The sequence below is a fragment of the Emiliania huxleyi genome (assembly GCF_000372725.1).
Source record: "Emiliania huxleyi CCMP1516 chromosome Unknown EMIHUscaffold_153, whole genome shotgun sequence".
Lineage (NCBI taxonomy): Eukaryota > Haptophyta > Isochrysidales > Noelaerhabdaceae > Emiliania > Emiliania huxleyi.
In genome coordinates, this window is record NW_005201058.1 from 1 (window position 1) to 15796 (window position 15796).

Consider the following 15796-nt stretch of genomic DNA (forward strand, 5'->3'; position numbering starts at 1 on the left):
GGCGGCAGCCTGCGCGGCGTCTTCTTTGCAGGCTATCGCAAGGAGGGCCTGAAGGAGGGCGAGTGAGGTACCTGGGCGACGCGGTGGGAAAGGCAGGCTTCCCAGCGCCTCACCCGCATCATGCGCTCGGAACCACTGAGCACTTGTGCTCCTCTCTTGTTGTGCGTCTTGCGAAACACTGACTTGAGTCACAGAGCGGTGCGACAACTACATACTCTCTCGCCCTGCGTGTGACTAGCCGGTGTGTGTGAACTGTGTGTGAGTGTTGTCTGTGTGTTCACACTTTGTGTGTTGACTTCATCTTCCACAACTGTCTCACAAGCCGCCGAAAAAAATCTCCCGCATGTCGTCCCCACAGAATCCTACACATCTCGCCGCGACAGACGCCGCCGACCCCCACAGTACCGACAGACGCTCCCCCACACAAGTCCTAGCGAGAGTGGGGCGATGCCGAGTACGCCGCATGACCCAGCCACAGAGTCTCGCCTCGCGGGCGGGCGGCCGCGTCAGCCGAGCCAGAAGCCGGTGGTGCCGGCGCCGCGAGCCTTGAGCGCCTGCCAGCTCTCGTGGCACTCCTTGACCACCTCAGCCGCGCGCGCGGCCGAGGTGGGCGTGTCGGAGGCGAGCTTGTTCTCGGGCTTGCCGTCGGTCGTCTTGTACCTCTTGAGCCACTCGACGAGCTTCGGCACGACGCCGGCGGGCAGGTCGGCGGCGGAGGAGGCGGAAGCGGCGAGCGGATCTTCGGCGTCGACGACGATGATCTTGTGGTCGAGCTCACCTATTCACAGCTCCGTGACGACTCCGGATCAGAGGGGCGGCGGCGGCGAGGGCGTCGAGGGGGGGCTGACCCTGGTCGATGAGCTCGAGGTCGCCCAGGATCTTGACCTTTCGCATCTCGCCAACCTTGCAGGTGCGCGAGGAGAGGTCCATCACGTCGAGCGGGTCGTTGTCGCCGACCGTGCCTATGCGCACGCTCCGAGGCGGCTGAAGGAGGCCGCCCCCACGGCGCAGCGGAGCCGTGGCCGCCGAGTTGTGCTGTGCCGTTGAAGCCCTTCTTGGCGGGGTCCTCCCATGTCTGGGGCAGCATGCCGTAGTTGAAGAAGGAGGCGCCGTACGTGTAGTAGCGCAGCGCGCCCTTCTTGGTGTCCTGCATGATCGGGTTGAAGGGCTTCTCTTTTTGCACCTGCACGGACAGACGCGCGTCAAGGAAGAAGGAGGGGCGTGGACGCGGGGCTGCTCCTCGGGCACCTCGAGCTTTGCTGTGGCGCCGCGCGGGATCTCGCACACAAAGTTGACGAAAGACGGGTCGCTCGCTGTCGGGTAGAGGGCGAGGTTGTGCCACGGCGAGATCTGCGCCCCGTCGGCGCCGACGAAATGGGCGGTGAAGGCAACCTTGCCGAAGGGCTGCTCGGCCGAGCTGCGCATGTTTGGCGCGAGCGGCAGCCCTCCGAGCTGCTTCGAGTACGGCACCCAGTCGCCCGTCTTTTGGCGGATGTAGTAGTCCGAGACGATCTCCCACCCCTTTTGCACCATGAAGCCGGGCGGGATGCACTTGGAGGCGATCAGGTCGGAAGGGATGGTCGGCGGGCACGGCTTGGCGGCGAGGGCGGCGAGCTTGCGCATCTTGGAGCCCGAGATGGAGATGAAGTCGTCGGGGCGCGACTCGTCCTTGCCGCGCATCGTGTGGTCCTTCTTGTCGTAGTACACCTTGCTGAAGCCGAGGAACTGCATGCCACCCACGCCAGGCGACGACATGAGCGCGTACCGGCCGTGGTCCGGGTGGTAGATGTCGTCTCCCTCCTCGTGGCCAGGCCCGTCCGACGAGTAGGGCATGCCCGCCGGGTCGCGGCCGACGGTGAAGTAAGAGGCGCCGCCCGCGCGGCGCGACTTAGCGTGGAACTGAACCTCCGTCGGGCCCGCGTAGATCATCGGCGAGGGCCAGATGGCCATCACGGTCCAGTCGGGGTGCAGCTCGCCCGCCGCCATCACCTCCTGGTGCTGCTTGACGCGCACGTCCAGCGGCACGTCGGACGCCTTGGTCCACCCACCGAGCGGTGAGAGCCACAGCACGGGCTTCTTGTACCCGCGCGCCATCAGCTTCTGCCGCGAGTCCTTCATCAGGAAGGCGTGGCCCGCGTGCGTCGGGTTGCGCGTCTGGAAGGCGTACACCACGTCGGCGCCCTTCGCCTTGAAGGCGGCCCGCAGCTCCTCCGCGGTCAGGCGGTACGCGTCCAGCCCGTCGTTGTACGTGATCTTGCCGAGCAGCTCGACCTCGCCGCCGACCGCGTAGTCCTTGCCCGGCTTGAGCAGCTCCTTGACGTACGGGTGCTCGTCGTCCGTCATGCCGAAGGTGCGGTGAATCAGCTCTCGCACGCGAAGCTCGTACACCTCGGGGCTGCGCAGGATAGCGAGAGCGACGCCCGCTGCGTTGGTGAGCGCGACCGCACCCGCGCCCGCGATCTGGCGGCGCGTGAAGTCGGTGACGGGCAACACGATCGGCACGGGCGAGGAGACGCGCTCGCGCGGGAAGGAGGACTGCATCCAGTCGGTGGTCGCCGAGTTGTAGTCGCCCGTCACGTTGTTCGGGTCGTGCAGCACCGAGTTGAAGTGCAGCGTCTGCACGAGCGTGCCCTCGCGCATGAAGCCGCGCAGAGGCGCCGCCCAGCCCTCGCCGACCACCTGGAGCCAGTTGACGTCGATGTCCGTCAGCGGCACCTTTGGCAGCGTCTCCGCCTCCTTGCGCCGCGCGAGCAGCGCCTCGGGCGCGGTGGTGATGCGGTTGATGTGCACCCCACCGTCCGGAGGCGTGAGGCCGTCCGGCATGGCGTGGCCGCTCAGCGCGCCGGCTGCGGTGAGGGCCATCACGAGCTGGTCGACACACTGCTCGACAGGCAGCTCCGAGTTCTTGAGCGTCAGCTCGGCATGCAGCGGCGCCTGTGCGGCAGTGATGGAAGACTGGCTGACCTACCATCCCTGGAGAGAGTGTGTGGTTTGTCGTGTCCCTCCACAGCCGACCCGTGTGCAGCTGGGAGAGGTGCAGGCAGAGGCGTCGACCTGTGTGGTGTCACCGGCCCCGTGCGACCAGGTGCGACCAGGATGCACCGCCGGTCGCGAGCCGGCGGGCGAGGCTGCCGTGGGGTGGAGCGGAAGAGAGGGGGGAGGGGGAGAGGGGAGTGGTGGTGTCAGCGACGGCGGTGTGCGGCGGTGTGTGCCGCGGCGCCTCGTACGGCGCGTCGACGCCGGTGAAGCCCTTGATGAGCCCCTTGGCGACCTTCTTGTACAGGCCCTTCGGGTCGCGCGCTTGGACGACCGAGAGGGGCACGTCCATGAAGACCTCCATGAAGGGGATGCCCTATTCATCAACCGGACGCGGGTCATTACTTGCTCCGTCCTCCATGAAGGGGATGCCGTCGCAGCTCTCTCCTCGCAGCGAGGGGCCGACAGGCGGTGAGAGCTTGGGAGGTGAGAACTTGGGCGGTGGCCACGGCACGGGGCACGGGGCGGCCGGTGAGGCGTCGGTGGCAGCAGAGGCGGCAGGAGGGCGGCTGGGAGAGGATGGGCGAGGCTCTAGGTGCCTTCTTGCGTGGCGGAGAGGTCTAGCGAGTGCGGGTCGAGCGCGCGGGTGCGGCGGCGGTGCGGCGGTGTGTGGACGCTTCTCGGAGGCGGCGCCTGCTTCTCGTGCAGTGCGCGCGCGGCGTCGCGATCTTTGCGGTAGGGCGAGATGAGGGTGACCATGGTGATGACACCCGCCTCGGAGAAGAGGGCGGCCACGTGCGACGCGCGCCGGACGGACCTACGGGACATGTCCAGGAAGTGTCGTGGAAGTGGCGGGCCGGTGTCGGGCCGCTTGAGAGGCGGGCGGACTCGGCGCGGTCGTCGGGCGAGAAGCCGAGGTCCTTAGTGAGGCCGGTGCGCAGGTTGTCGCCGTCGATCCGGAAGACGTTCTTACCCAGCTTGTAGAGGAGACGGCGCTCGAGCGCCTGCAGAGGAGAGAGCTCCGAGAAGGGTCGGGGAAGGGTCGGGGAAGGGTTGGGCCGAGCTTGCAGAGGAGTCGGCGCTGCGCCTCGGCGATGGTGGTCTTGCCCGAGCCGGACAGGCCCGTCATCCAGAGAGTGATTCCCTTCTGGCCGATCACGCGCGAGCGGTTGAGGGCGTCGGCGCGGCACACCTGTGCACGCAGCCGCGGGGGAGAAGAGGAGGGTGGGTGGGAGAGGGAGGGCGGGCGGGAGGGTGGGGGAGGGAGGGCGGGTGAGAGGGGGAGAGGAGGCGGGCGGGAGAGGCGGCGGGCGAGGCGGGGGCGCGTGCTGGGGCGGGGCAGAGCAGTGCGTCTGCGGCGAGCGCCTGGCCCGGCTTGCACTCTGCGATGTTGACCATGTCCCTGGCGAGCATCTTGGTGCGATGCCTCGCGACCACCTCGGCGTCGTCCGGCTGCGACGCCGCGGGCGCGGCCGCGATCGACGGGCACTCCGGGATCTTTGGACAAGACAGCTCGCACGCAGGGCACGGCTTGTGCTGGCACTCGGGGCAGGCGGGGCAGGCGGGACACTTGCTGACGGCGATTTGCGCGGCTCGGCTTGCGACGTCGGCCACGTTGACTGGAGGCGAGGCCTTCTCGCACGGCGCGCAGGCCTTGCAGGGCAGCAGCCGCGGGTAGGCGATCATGCAAACGACGACGCCCGCGGCAAAGGAGAGGAACATCGAGAACCGCCACCGCTGCAGCGTCTTCTGGCGGTAGCGATAGCTGCCCGGGAGGTCCTCGGCGTCCACAGGAGAGTAGTGGTGGCTCGACATATTGCGGGCGGGCACCAGTCCCAGTCCCGCAACAGGCCACACACACAGCGCCTTAGGAGCGAGTTCTACGCGGCGTGCAAGTTCTCAGGAAAAATAAAACGCACTGCATACGCTGAGCGGACGTGGAGGACAAAGCCGGTGCGCTCGGCGGAGGCGAAGCGGCGGCGACACGCCAAGGGGAAGAGGAAGCGACGACTACGTGCTGCCGGTAACGCCGGTAGCAGCGGCCAGGATGCTGCTTTCGGTTGCAGCGGCGAGACCACCGGCGGAAGGGGTGACGGCGCGCCCTCCGTCTCACCCCCGCCACCGCCGCCGTCGGCCTCGCCCTCACCGCTGCCGCCGTCGTCCTCGCCGTCTCCGCCGCCGCCGTCGACCTCGTCCTCGCCGCCGCCATCCTCCACCCCGCCGCCGCCGCCGCCTCCATCCGCCTCGCCGTCGCCTCCCCCTCGCCTTCGCCGCTACTTGCTCGTATTTTAGGTGCGTCCACGCCTCGCACACCACCTTCCGGCAGGGCCCCGGACGCTTGGTTTCGTCCTGATCCCCTCGCCCCTGCCCCGCCCCCCTTCAGGTGAGGCCCTGGCGACTCAACTCGTGCTATGGTCACCGGGAATGGGCAGCTGCGCCACGCTCTTCGAGAGCGATCGGCGGCGGCGGCTCGTTTTCCGCACGCGTACGGTGGCCTGCTGCCGGCGCGGCCGGGCACTCCAGGAATTTATTTTGTGTACTCTCGTAAATTCGTGACGCTTGCGGGGCTAGTATGTTGTTTTCTGGGGGGCGTTCGGGGCGGCGGAGTATTTTCTTGTGCGCGCGGGCGGCCAGGGGCGGCCCCTGGGCGCCCTATTGCCGATTTTTTACAATCGAACACACCCGGATAGCATCCCTCTCCCCACGCGCGCGCACGCCACGCCCCACGCTCCCCGCAGCCCGCAGCCCGCTGCCCGCTGCCCGCTGCCCGCTGCCCGCTGCCCGCTGCCCGCTGCCCGACTCCCGAGTCCCAGAAGCCCCATCACCCTGCTCTTTTTTTGTAGCTGCAGGTCTCCACCCATCAGGCATCGGCTGGCCCCGAAGCGCCGCGTCGCGGTCGGGCGGCCGCCAGCATGCGATTTTGAGAGAAGAGGCCTCATTCACAATTCTCAAGAACCACCTTGGAAAAGTACGCGACACCCGATTTACACCTTCTATGAATCAACAAACCAGTAGCGCGCTGAGCCCCCAGCAGCCGCGTACTCATGGCTCCGATGCAGCGGCCAGGGATGGCAACGTCGAACAGGTCGAGGCTGAACAGCTTGAGCAGGTCGAGCCAGCGGGTAAAGTGCTCGTCGAGGCGGACGCCGTAGACGAGGCCGAGGGTGATGCTCACCTGGTAGAAACTGACGACGACCTTGAACTTGGGCTGCAGGCCGACCGCGGACTCGATGCGGGCGGCCCGCCTTCGGAGGCGGCGGGAGATGGGGAGGCGACGGAGCCCAGCGTAGGCGGCGGCGAGCACAGCGATGACGATGACAAAGCCGACAAAGATGCCGGCGGAGCGAGCCGTCGAGGGGCAGGCGACGCAGCGCCCCTCGGCAGAGCTAAAGTAGTCCGAGTCCGCGACGCAGACCTCGCAGAGCGGGCCGGTGTGGCCGGCGGCGCAGTACGGGTCGCCGTCTCCGTCGGTGAGGCGGCGGCGGCGGGAGGGCTGGCCGGAGCCATCAGAGCACGTCTCTGAGTCACAGCGGTGGAGCTCCGAGGTGGCGTCGGAGGCGCGCCAGTAGCCGGCGTCCACGCCGAGGGACGCGAGAGTGGTGCCGGCGCTGCAGTTGGCGTGAAGCGGGCACGACTTGCAATGGTCGGTCGGGTTCTCAAAGACGTCGTCTGGATCGGCATTCGCGTCCTTCAAGTAGAAGTCCTCCTTGCAGATGGAGCAAGTGACGTCGCCGCTCTTGGAGCTGAGGGGGTGGGGGCAGAGAGTGCACTGCGAGAGGCCCTCGCTCGCCGCGTAGGTGTCCGCCTCGCACTCCTCGCAAGCGGTGCCGGAGGCTGCGTAGTGGCCGATAGGGCAGAGCTCGCAAGCGGGCATGTTGGCCGAGGGGGCGATGCTGCCTGGAGCGCACGCCGTCTGCTGCGTCGAGCCCGTGGTGGCGAAGTGGCCCGGTGAGGCGTCGGTGCACTCGCTCGCGGCGGTGAGGTTGGTCGCGGTCGAGTAGGAACCCGCCTCGCACGGCAGCGGCGCGGCGGCGCCCACGGCGCAGTAGCTGCCCTGCTCGCACGCGCGGCAGCCCGTAGCGCCCGTATCGCTCTGGTAGGTCCCGCCCGCGCACTTGTCGCACGCCTCCATCCGCTCGGTCGGCGCGATCGTGCCCGCCGCGCACTGCGTCGGAGGCGCGGCGCCGCCCGGACACGACGAGCCCGCCGGGCAGTCGAAGCAGTCGGGGATGCCGTCGCCGTCCGTGACGTTGGCGTATGTACCCGGCTCGCACGCCGCAGGCAGCTCGAGCGACGCGCCGACCGGGCAGAAGCTGCCAAGCCCGCACCGGACGCAGCCGGCAGCACCGATGGCGTTCTGGTAGGATCCCGCCTTGCACGGCTCGCACTCGGCGTTGCGCGAGCCGGATGCGAATGTGCCGGCGCGGCAAGCCACGGGAGTCGCGCTGCCAGTGGTGCAAGCGTGGCCCGAAGGGCAGTCCTCGCAGCCGCCCGCCGAGTCAAGATTCGTCTTGTTCGAGTAGCTGCCAGCCTCGCACGGCAGCGCCGCCGCCGCGCCCGGCTCGCAGAAGCTGCCTTGCTTGCACGGCTTGCACTCCGTCTTGCCGCCCATGTCCTGGTACGTGCCGCCGGGGCAGGGCGTGCACTCGCCCTGCCTGGTCTCGTTCGTGTACGACCCTTTGGCGCACGCCGTCTGCTGCGTCGAGCCCGTGGTGGCGAAGTGGCCCGGCGAGGCGTCGGTGCACTCGCTCGCGGCGGAGAGGTTGGTGGCGGTCGAGTAGCTGCCCTTCTCGCACGGCAGCGGCGCCGACGCGCCAACAGCGCAGTAGCCGCCCGCCTCGCACGGCTTGCACGCCGTCTGCGCCTCCGCGTCCTGGTACGTGCCGGCGGAACAGGGCGTGCACTCGCCCTGCCTGGTCTCGTTCGTGTACGACCCCTTGGCGCACGCCGTCTGCTCGGTGGAGCCGGTGGTGGCGAAGTGGCCCGGCGAGGCGTCGGTGCACTCGCCCGCAGCGGTGAGGTTGGTGGCGGTCGAGTAGCTGCCAGCCTCGCACGGCAGCGCCGCCGACGCGCCCTCGGCGCAGTAGCTGCCCTCCACGCACGGAAGGCAGCCCGTCGCGTTCGACTCGCCCTGGTACGTCCCGCCCGCACAGCTGGCGCACTCGGAGAGGCCGGCCGTGGCGGCGAAAGAGCCCGGCGAGCACTCGGACGGCGGCGCCGCCCCGCCGCCGCACGACGCGCCGGCGGGGCAGTCGAGGCACTCGGGGTCGCCGCTCTGGTCGGTCAGCCTGGCGTACGTGCCCGCCGCGCACTGCGCGTCCAGCTCGCGCGACGAGCCCTGAGGGCAAAACCTGCCGGCAGCGCAGCGGACGCAGACGGCGGCGGCGGGCTCGCTCTGGTAGTAGCCCTGGGCGCACAGCTCGCAGCGAGCGTTGCCGAGGCCGGAAGCGTTGCTGCCTGGCGAGCACGGCGTCGGTGCCACGCTGCCCGTGGTGCAGGCGTGGCCCTCGTCGCACAGCGTGCACTCTTCCGGTGCGGCGAGGTCGGTGGCGTTCGAGTACGATCCGGCGGGGCAGGGAAGGGGCACGCTCGTCCCCTCGGGGCAGACGTGGCCAGCATCGCAGGGCAGCGCCTCATAGGTCGCCTCTGTGGGGCACTGGGAGCCTGCGCGGCAGCGGCCGGCGCAGCTGCTGCTCGACTGCTCCTTTGGGTCGGCCGAGCCGAGGAGGCCGGCGGCGCAGGCGAAGGGGAAGTCCTCATCGACGGGCAGCAGCGGCAGCTGGTAGAGGTCATCGCCGAGGAGGGCGGGATCGCCTCCGGTCTCGTTGTTCCAGTTGCAGGGCTGCACGAAAGTCGCGGCCTGGCAGTACCACGGCTCGTTGACGTCGCATGCCGCCTGCTTGTCGGTCTGCCTGCGGCAAGCCGCCTCCTTCTCGTCCGACGAAGGCTCGGTCGCATCGCTCTCCGTGACGGCGAGGGCGCAATCTTCGCGGTGCTCGAGGCACGCCTTCTGCTTGGCCTGATCAGAACGGTAAGGGCACGCCTCCCGGTACACCTCGCAGCGCGCGTTCGGCAGCCAGCGGCCGGCTGGGGCGGGGAGGGTGTAGGAGACCTCGCCAGCTAGAAGGAAGACGGAGCGGCCCTCTTGGGCCAAGCAGCCGCTGATGAGAGTGCCGTCACTCAGGGTGGTGCGCCCGCCCGCCGAGTAGAGGCCGCCGCCAGACAGGGCAGAGCAGCCGCTGATGAGTGTGCCGTCGCTAAGGGAGGTGCGCCCTCCCGCCGAGTAGAGGCCGCCGCCAGACTCGAAGGCGATGCAGCTGGAGATGGTGGAGCGGACCAGGCTGGCTGAGCCCGACCCCACGTACACTGCGCCGCCTCGAAAGGCACGGCAGTCGGAGATGGTGGAGTCGGTCACGATGAGGTCGCTGTTCCACGTGTATGTGGCTCCGCCGCGCTGCGGTTGCGAGGAGAGAGCGGGGTGAGGCAGCCGTGGCCCCTCTCCATCTCTCGCCCCGCTGCCGTGCGGCGCTGCTGGGAGGCGGCTAGCTCTACGCGGCGCACATTGCCAGCCGAGCAGCCCGACACGGTCGAGCTGGTTATCGAGACCGCACCGCTGTCCTGCGCGTAGACGACGCCGCCGGACTGCGGTTGCGAGGAGAGAGCGGGGTGAGGCAGCCGTGGTCCTCCTATCTCTCATCCCGCTGCCGAGTGGCGCTGCAGGGCGGCTAGCTCTACGCGGCGCACATTGCCAGCCGAGCAGCCCCTCACATCCGAGCCGATTATCGAGACCGCACCGCTGTTCTGCGTCCTGACGACGCCGCCGTACTGCGGTTGCGAGGAGAGAGCGGGGTGATAGAGAGGGACACGGCTGTCCCTGACGGTCGAGTCGATGATCTCGACGTCGCCTGCGCCAATCGCGTTCACAACGCCACCGTAGTCCGCCCTCCCGTCGACGAGGGTCAGCCCCCGCAGGGTGAGGCTGCAGCCGCCCGAGAGGTAAAAGAGCCCGGTCTCTCCCTGGCCGTCGAGCGTCGCGCCCTCGCCGCTGCTCGCGACGGTCACTTTGATGGTGGAAGAGCAGCTGATCTGGCTGCTCAGCTTGAACTCTGCACCGGGCGGCAGGTAGATGGAGACGTTGGCAGCAGTAACAGTAGCCTCCTCGATCAGGTTGCGGAGTTCGGTCTCGGTCGCCGCGGCGACATAGCCGGGGGAGAGTGGCGGCAGCGGCGGAGGCGGTGAAGCTGGCGGCGACGGCGGCGAAATGGGCGGCGCGTTTGACCAGCAGACCTGGCAAGCCGCGCGTGGTGAGAGGGGGTGTGAAGGAGGGGGCAAAGGGGGGGCCTGCGGGGAAGGGATGGAGGGGGAGGGTGAGGGTGAGGGTGTGTGCGCGCCTTCCAGCCGAGCCAGGGGTGAAGGGGAGGCCACCCGGAGAAGTCCAGAGATTTCCAAACAATGTCACCACTCGCAATCACCCCGTCGGGGCCGTTGGGGCCACAGAACGTCTGTTTGCCAATCACCTCGAGGTAGTCGGAGTAAACCTCGCTGCACGCTCCGTCATAGGGTCGTTCTGCGCCCCCCGGGGTTCCGTACGTGGCGTAGTAAGAATCTTTGTCGGGCAGGGCGCCTCGAGCAAAGAACTCCACCGACACCAGCGGCAGCTCCGGCACGCCGGAGAAGGTGCAAGACTCGCCTTCGCCGTAGTTCCCGACTCGCTCGCCGTAGTTTTCCGCGCTAGTGTCGTTGACGTAGTTGGACGAGGCGATGCAGTCCCAGCCCCCGGTCCCATTAGGGAGGGCAAGCAGCTTGCACGGGCCGGTGACGCTGATCTCCGCGTGCGCGACGGCGGCCAAGAGCAGGGGCCAGAGAGCCGCCATGCGCCCGACTTTGAGATGCGAAAGGCCGATCAAGGGGGTCGCGAGGGGAGACGCGCCCGCCCTGCCGACGAGCAGCGCGGCGGCGGCCACGCGGACGTGTGCAGCGGTTGGCTCGACACGCCCGAGTCGCAAGGCCAGGGTTGAGATATTGTTCTCCCTGGCAACTTGTAGTGGAGGCGTGAATCCGTTAGGATTCTCGCCCGCTCTGCTGAGGGGAGGGGACGGTCGACTGGGCCGGTCGCTCGACCCGATTCTACTCTACTATCAGTCTTACCATTCATGGACAATAGTGTCTGTGACGGCGGTGACATTCACAGCGAGGTCAGTTCACAGCCGAGGCGCCGATCCTGACACGCTCCACTTTCGGCTCGCCGCGGCTCGAGCAAGGTCTATGTCGATCCGCATCTTGCCAGCTGTGGCTCGCCCGTCTACCGCTACCGCGCCTACCAGATACAGTCGCAGATGCAGGCTTGCGTTGGCTTGAGACGTCATTCGTCCACGCTGGCGCTTGCGGTGCCATTCTGTGCTGTGGTTCTCGTGCGGTTTTATCGTTCTTCGTTGCGATTGCCGTGGTGGCGGTGGATGCAGCCGAGCCGAGTGTCGTCGTTGACGGCATCGCGCTCGTCTTTCGACTGCCTCGCTTCTTCTACCGACACGGAGACACGTGGGTCAGCGCGCAGTCGAAGATCTGGTATGCGTTTATCTTCTGTTGTCGTCGAGATTTCCGGCTGGGTCAGCTCACCGATGCGGCCCCGACCGGCCTTTGCGACAGCATCTGCGACGCTGCTCAGCCGCTGACGCCGCGAGAGTGGATCGCCATGGCGTGGCCAGCAGTACGGCGAGCTATGTCAGTGTCATTACCGTTGCAGTGATGTGGGACCCTCTGGCCAGCCTCTGGCACCATCTTGGATGCCGGCGCGGGTCCCCAGACTTGGACACATGCCAGTGGTGGCAGTCCATCCTCGCCTACCTCTGCACTGGAGGCAGGTAGTCGTAATATGGTCGAGTCTGGCGTCGATAGGACACAGGCCGACTCATTCTGCTTCAGTCCGCGCGCGCTGTCCCTGCAACCCACTTCGGCCCATCGACGGCCAGCACCCAGTGTCTGATTGACCCGCCGGCTGTGCGTCAGCAGCGGCTTCAGACGGGTCTGCGCCTGACGGGGATTTTGCATTGACGGGCTCTGCAGACAGCGCGTAGAAGCAACGACGCGAGGCCGTGGCCACAGTGTGGACTGCTGTGGTCTTCGGGATGGTCGCCGTGGTTTGCCTTTGCGGATCTATATGACAGATGCTCTGGATCCGCGCTCTGCTCAGTGCAGGGTGGTGAACCGCGAGCGTACTACTCGTAGCGACGCAACCGCTGCGGATCAGGAGGCGATGCCACCTCGAGCCTGTACGCTCGCTGAATTCAGCTGTGGTCCTGCCGGGAGCAGGGCCTGGCTGACTCTCGCGCTCGTGTAACTGGTCTCACGATAGCCATGCCGGCGCGGATGGACAGGTTCGACTGACCAACATACCAACACACCAACACACCAACACACCAACACACCAACGCCCAGTGCATGAATTTGGGCCGGCCAGAGTTGCACTTCCGAAGGCCCATGCTGCGAGAACACGCCCGGCACGTCGACTGTGACATGCCAGAGCAGGGGCCATGTGTACCACGAACCCCGCCTTCAGGAGCTGTACAGTGAAGGTCAGAGAGGCTCGATCCCGGAGCCACCTCGTTGTTGAAATCGGAGTCAAGTTCCAATGAGGCGCCATGTGTACCACGAACACCACAATGAAGAGGAACACCGTGTGCATGCGACCCGTCTACAGAAGCAGAGGGGCACTACGGCAGGTATGCAGCTATCTTGCCCCCAACAAGAAGCACTGTCCTCGGTGCACAACCAAGGAGTCGGGATCCAACTAGGCAATGTGGTTGTCCTGGCTGATGAGCCGCCAGCGAATTATGTGGGACAGCCCCAATGTTGCGGGGCCACAAGCCACCGACCGGACCTGCGCCCCTTGGTCTTCTTCGGCGAGCGGACCTGCGTCGGGTGCGGGCGTCGGGTGCGGGCTATGGTGCAGTCTAGCGCAGCGCCCCCTCGGCCCGGCTGGGATATCCCTCCCTCCCTTGGGCTGACCGTTTTCTTTCTTTCTTTGCTCTATGACCGTGTGGGGGAGGGGGTGTTGGTGCGGGGCGCGTGGCGTGTGCGGCACGTGTTACACTGACCGTGTGTTTTGTGTTTAGTCACTCTAGATAGATATAACATCTTCACGCAGTGACCGACACGTGCGCGGGCGCATCGCTGCCGAGGCTCTGCGTAGACGCCGTTTATGCATTGTGCTCTCCACGAATGCCCAACTAAACTATCCGTGTTGAGTGTCCACACTCTTTTGTCCGGCAGGACGCGGGTGATGCAGGTGATGCCGAGGGCGGCTGCGCGGCGAGCCATTCGTCGAGCCTCGCGCGGACCTGCCGCATGGAGGGCCTCTCCTCCTCGTCCGGCTTCGTGCAGCGGCTCACCAGCTCGGAGAGGGCAGCCGGCCAGTGCGGCGAGAGGGCGGGCGTGGCGAACCTGGCGAAGAAGCAGTCTGCGCCCGTCCACGCAAAGGGCGCCTCGGCAAGGTAGCTCCAGAGCTGCGCCAAGGGCGGGAGCGGCTGCGCCGCCTTGAGCGCGCGGTAGAGCAGCACCCCGAAGGCGTACGTGTCGACGCCCGCCCCGAACGGACGGCAGTGGAACACCTGCGGCGAGGTTGTAGAGAGAGACGGAGGCGAGAATCGGAGCCCGGGGTTGCGAGCCCGAGATTGAGAGACCGCGTGGAGAACACCTCTGGCGACATGTACTCGTAGACGCCCACGCGCTGCTCCGCCTGGAAAGTGGTGCGCACCGCTGCGGCCGCGCCTCCGCCCTCTCCTGCATGCTCTCCGCCTTCGGCCCCGAGGCCCTCGAGGCGGACCGAGAGGCCGAAGTCGACAAGCCTAGGTGTAGAAAGAGGCATGCGCGGGTGTGTGAACAACAAACAAGCGCAGGGAGAGAAGAGAGGGCGGGGTTCGAGAGACGAGGCACGCGCCTTGCGCGCGGCTGGCGCGGCTGGCCCGGCTGCTCCTCGCGGACGACGATGTTTGTCTCCTTGATGTCTCGGTGCACGAGCCCTCTTGCATGAAGCGCCTCCACCTGGCGGCGGTCGGTGAGGGTTACTCTGTACTGAGCGGAGAAGGGAAGGCGGCGAGGGCGGTGAGTCGGGCGGTGGTTTTGAGCAGAAGGGTGTGAGGCGCCTCGGCCGCCACGTCGCGCAGCAGGCTGGCCACGGTGCGGAGGGGGGGCGAGGCGCGGAGGAGGCGCAGCATGTGCTGCCCCTCGATGAGGCCTAATCTCGAACGATCTCGGGGGTGATCTCGGACAATCTCGCGCAGCAGCGTGCCGCCGCGACGAAAGGAGGGCCCATCACGACGAAGCCTCGCAGGCCGCCCGCCTCGGCGGCGAAGCCGTGCGCGCGGTAGAGCGGCTCGAGTGGCGGTCCGACGATGGAGCCGCCGCTGCCGCTGCCCCTGATGATGCTGCCGCTGCCACTGCCGGTGATGGAGTAGCTGGTGGCGCCCTTGCCAGAGATGGCGAGCAGCGCCGTGACCTCGAGCCGGAAGCACTCCGCGTCCATCGGCGAAATCTCGGGTGCTCTCGGGCAGTCTGCGCGTCCGTCGGCCCGGAGCGGCTGATCGCCGGGAGCGGCGAGGGTCGAGGCGAGGGCGACGGGCCGCCGGGTGAGCTTGAGGGCGAGCACCTGCGGCGCAGGCGGTAAGTCATGAACGGGGGCGCGGAGACGGTCAACCTGTGCTGGTCTCATGTCATGTGCGCTTTGGGCGGAGCTGCTTCTGCTCTTCACACCTCCCCGGAGTCACGTCTCCTTACGCGCCAGACGATAGCAAACTGGCCGAGCCCGAGGGGGCGGAGGAGCTCGTAGTCGTCGATCCGGGAGGCGCGCTCGGGCGAAGCCAGTTCCGCCATGCTCAGCGGCGGCAGCATGCAGTCTCCTGCCGCGCGCGCGGCTGGCGCAAGCGCGCTCGGGGGCAGATACCGCACGGCTTGCGCGGCGGCGTCGCGCTCGGCCTCACGCCTGCTCGCGCCCCACCCGTCGCTCCATCTCTCGAGCAGCTCTGCTAGGGCCGCGTCCGTTGGGCTGGCCCCGTGCAGCAGCCGCCGCTCGTTCGGCGCCCGCCCGACGCCCGTCCTCACGGCATTGGCAAACATCTTGCCGTCGTGCACCGACCAGGAAGAGCGGTCCGACGAAGCGGCGGCCGTTGGGTCGTTGCCCGGTGCCCACGCCCAGTCCTGCGCACGCTTCCGCCAGTCCTTCTTGCCGCTGCCCGGATGTGGCCTGGCCCGCGCTCGCCGCTGCTCGGCGATATGTTGAGCGAAGGCGTTTCCGTCGTGCACCGTCCAGTCTCGCTCCATGCGCATGAAGGCAGGCGAGCAATCAACGTCAATCAGGGAACGGCGCAATGGCGGTGGCGCACGAGCAACCTGGCAGCTCGCGGCGTTCGCCGAGAGCCGCGGCACCACGCCGACGCCTACCGCGAGCGCTTCGCCCCTAGGCCCAGAAGATGCCTCGGAGCTCGGCGGCGGAGCTGCGGAGAGGAGGCCACTCGCGTGACGGGATTACGGTTTTCTTTTTCGTCATTTGGCGGGGGCGCTTGTTGTCCACCACACGCAGCAGATCTCCATGGCAGCGGTGGCGGGCGACGCCGACAATTCATCAACAAGCACCCCCGCCAAATGACGAAAAAGAAAACCGTAATCCCGTCACGCGAGTGGCCTCCTCTCCGCAGCTCCGCCGCCGAGCTCCGAGGCATCTTCTGGGCCTAGGGGCGAAGCGCTCGAGGAAGGCGTCGGGGTGGTCGCGTCTTTACACAAAGAAAGAGGGGAGCAAATGGTTTGCTCCACTCCCACCGCTCGGCGG

At 67.6% G+C, this 15796-nt stretch overlaps 3 protein-coding genes across 3 annotated transcripts; all 3 read right to left on the reverse strand.

Moving 5' to 3' along the window:
- Positions 1–280: 280 nt before the first annotated feature.
- EMIHUDRAFT_467682 (inorganic pyrophosphatase) lies at positions 281–4841 on the reverse strand. The gene is made up of 9 exons (XM_005786189.1): positions 4342–4841; positions 4064–4168; positions 3865–3980; positions 3652–3793; positions 3191–3352; positions 1249–2934; positions 1042–1183; positions 849–962; positions 281–778 (listed from the first exon to the last, which is right to left on the reverse strand). Exons 1-9 carry the CDS (start codon positions 4789–4791, stop codon positions 507–509), a joined length of 3189 nt encoding a protein of 1062 aa, XP_005786246.1. The 5' UTR covers positions 4792–4841; the 3' UTR covers positions 281–506.
- Positions 4842–11637: 6796 nt separating this feature from the next.
- On the reverse strand, positions 11638–12024 carry EMIHUDRAFT_229096 (hypothetical protein; the record flags this gene model as incomplete). Its single annotated transcript, XM_005786190.1, has 1 exon — positions 11638–12024. The coding sequence occupies one exon, from the start codon at positions 12022–12024 to the stop codon at positions 11638–11640; it is 387 nt and encodes a 128-aa protein (XP_005786247.1).
- Positions 12025–13112: 1088 nt separating this feature from the next.
- Positions 13113–15297, reverse strand: EMIHUDRAFT_455671 (hypothetical protein; the record flags this gene model as incomplete). Its single annotated transcript, XM_005786191.1, has 6 exons — positions 13113–13157; positions 13314–13583; positions 13670–13820; positions 14244–14347; positions 14471–14620; positions 14749–15297. The coding sequence occupies 6 exons, from the start codon at positions 15295–15297 to the stop codon at positions 13113–13115; spliced, it is 1269 nt and encodes a 422-aa protein (XP_005786248.1).
- Between the last annotated feature and the right edge of the window lie 499 nt (positions 15298–15796).

Coding starts and splice junctions, on each gene's coding strand:
- EMIHUDRAFT_467682 (XM_005786189.1), bottom strand. CDS start 4,791: ATGTCGAGCCACCACTACTCTCCTGTGGACGCCGAGGACCTCCCGGGC. Junction 3,981..4,063: donor GCAAGACCACCATCGCCGAG/GCGCAGCGCCGA, acceptor TCTCCTCTGCAG/GCGCTCGAGCGCCGTCTCCT. Junction 3,794..3,864: donor TCGCCCGACGACCGCGCCGA/GTCCGCCCGCCT, acceptor CATGTCCCGTAG/GTCCGTCCGGCGCGCGTCGC.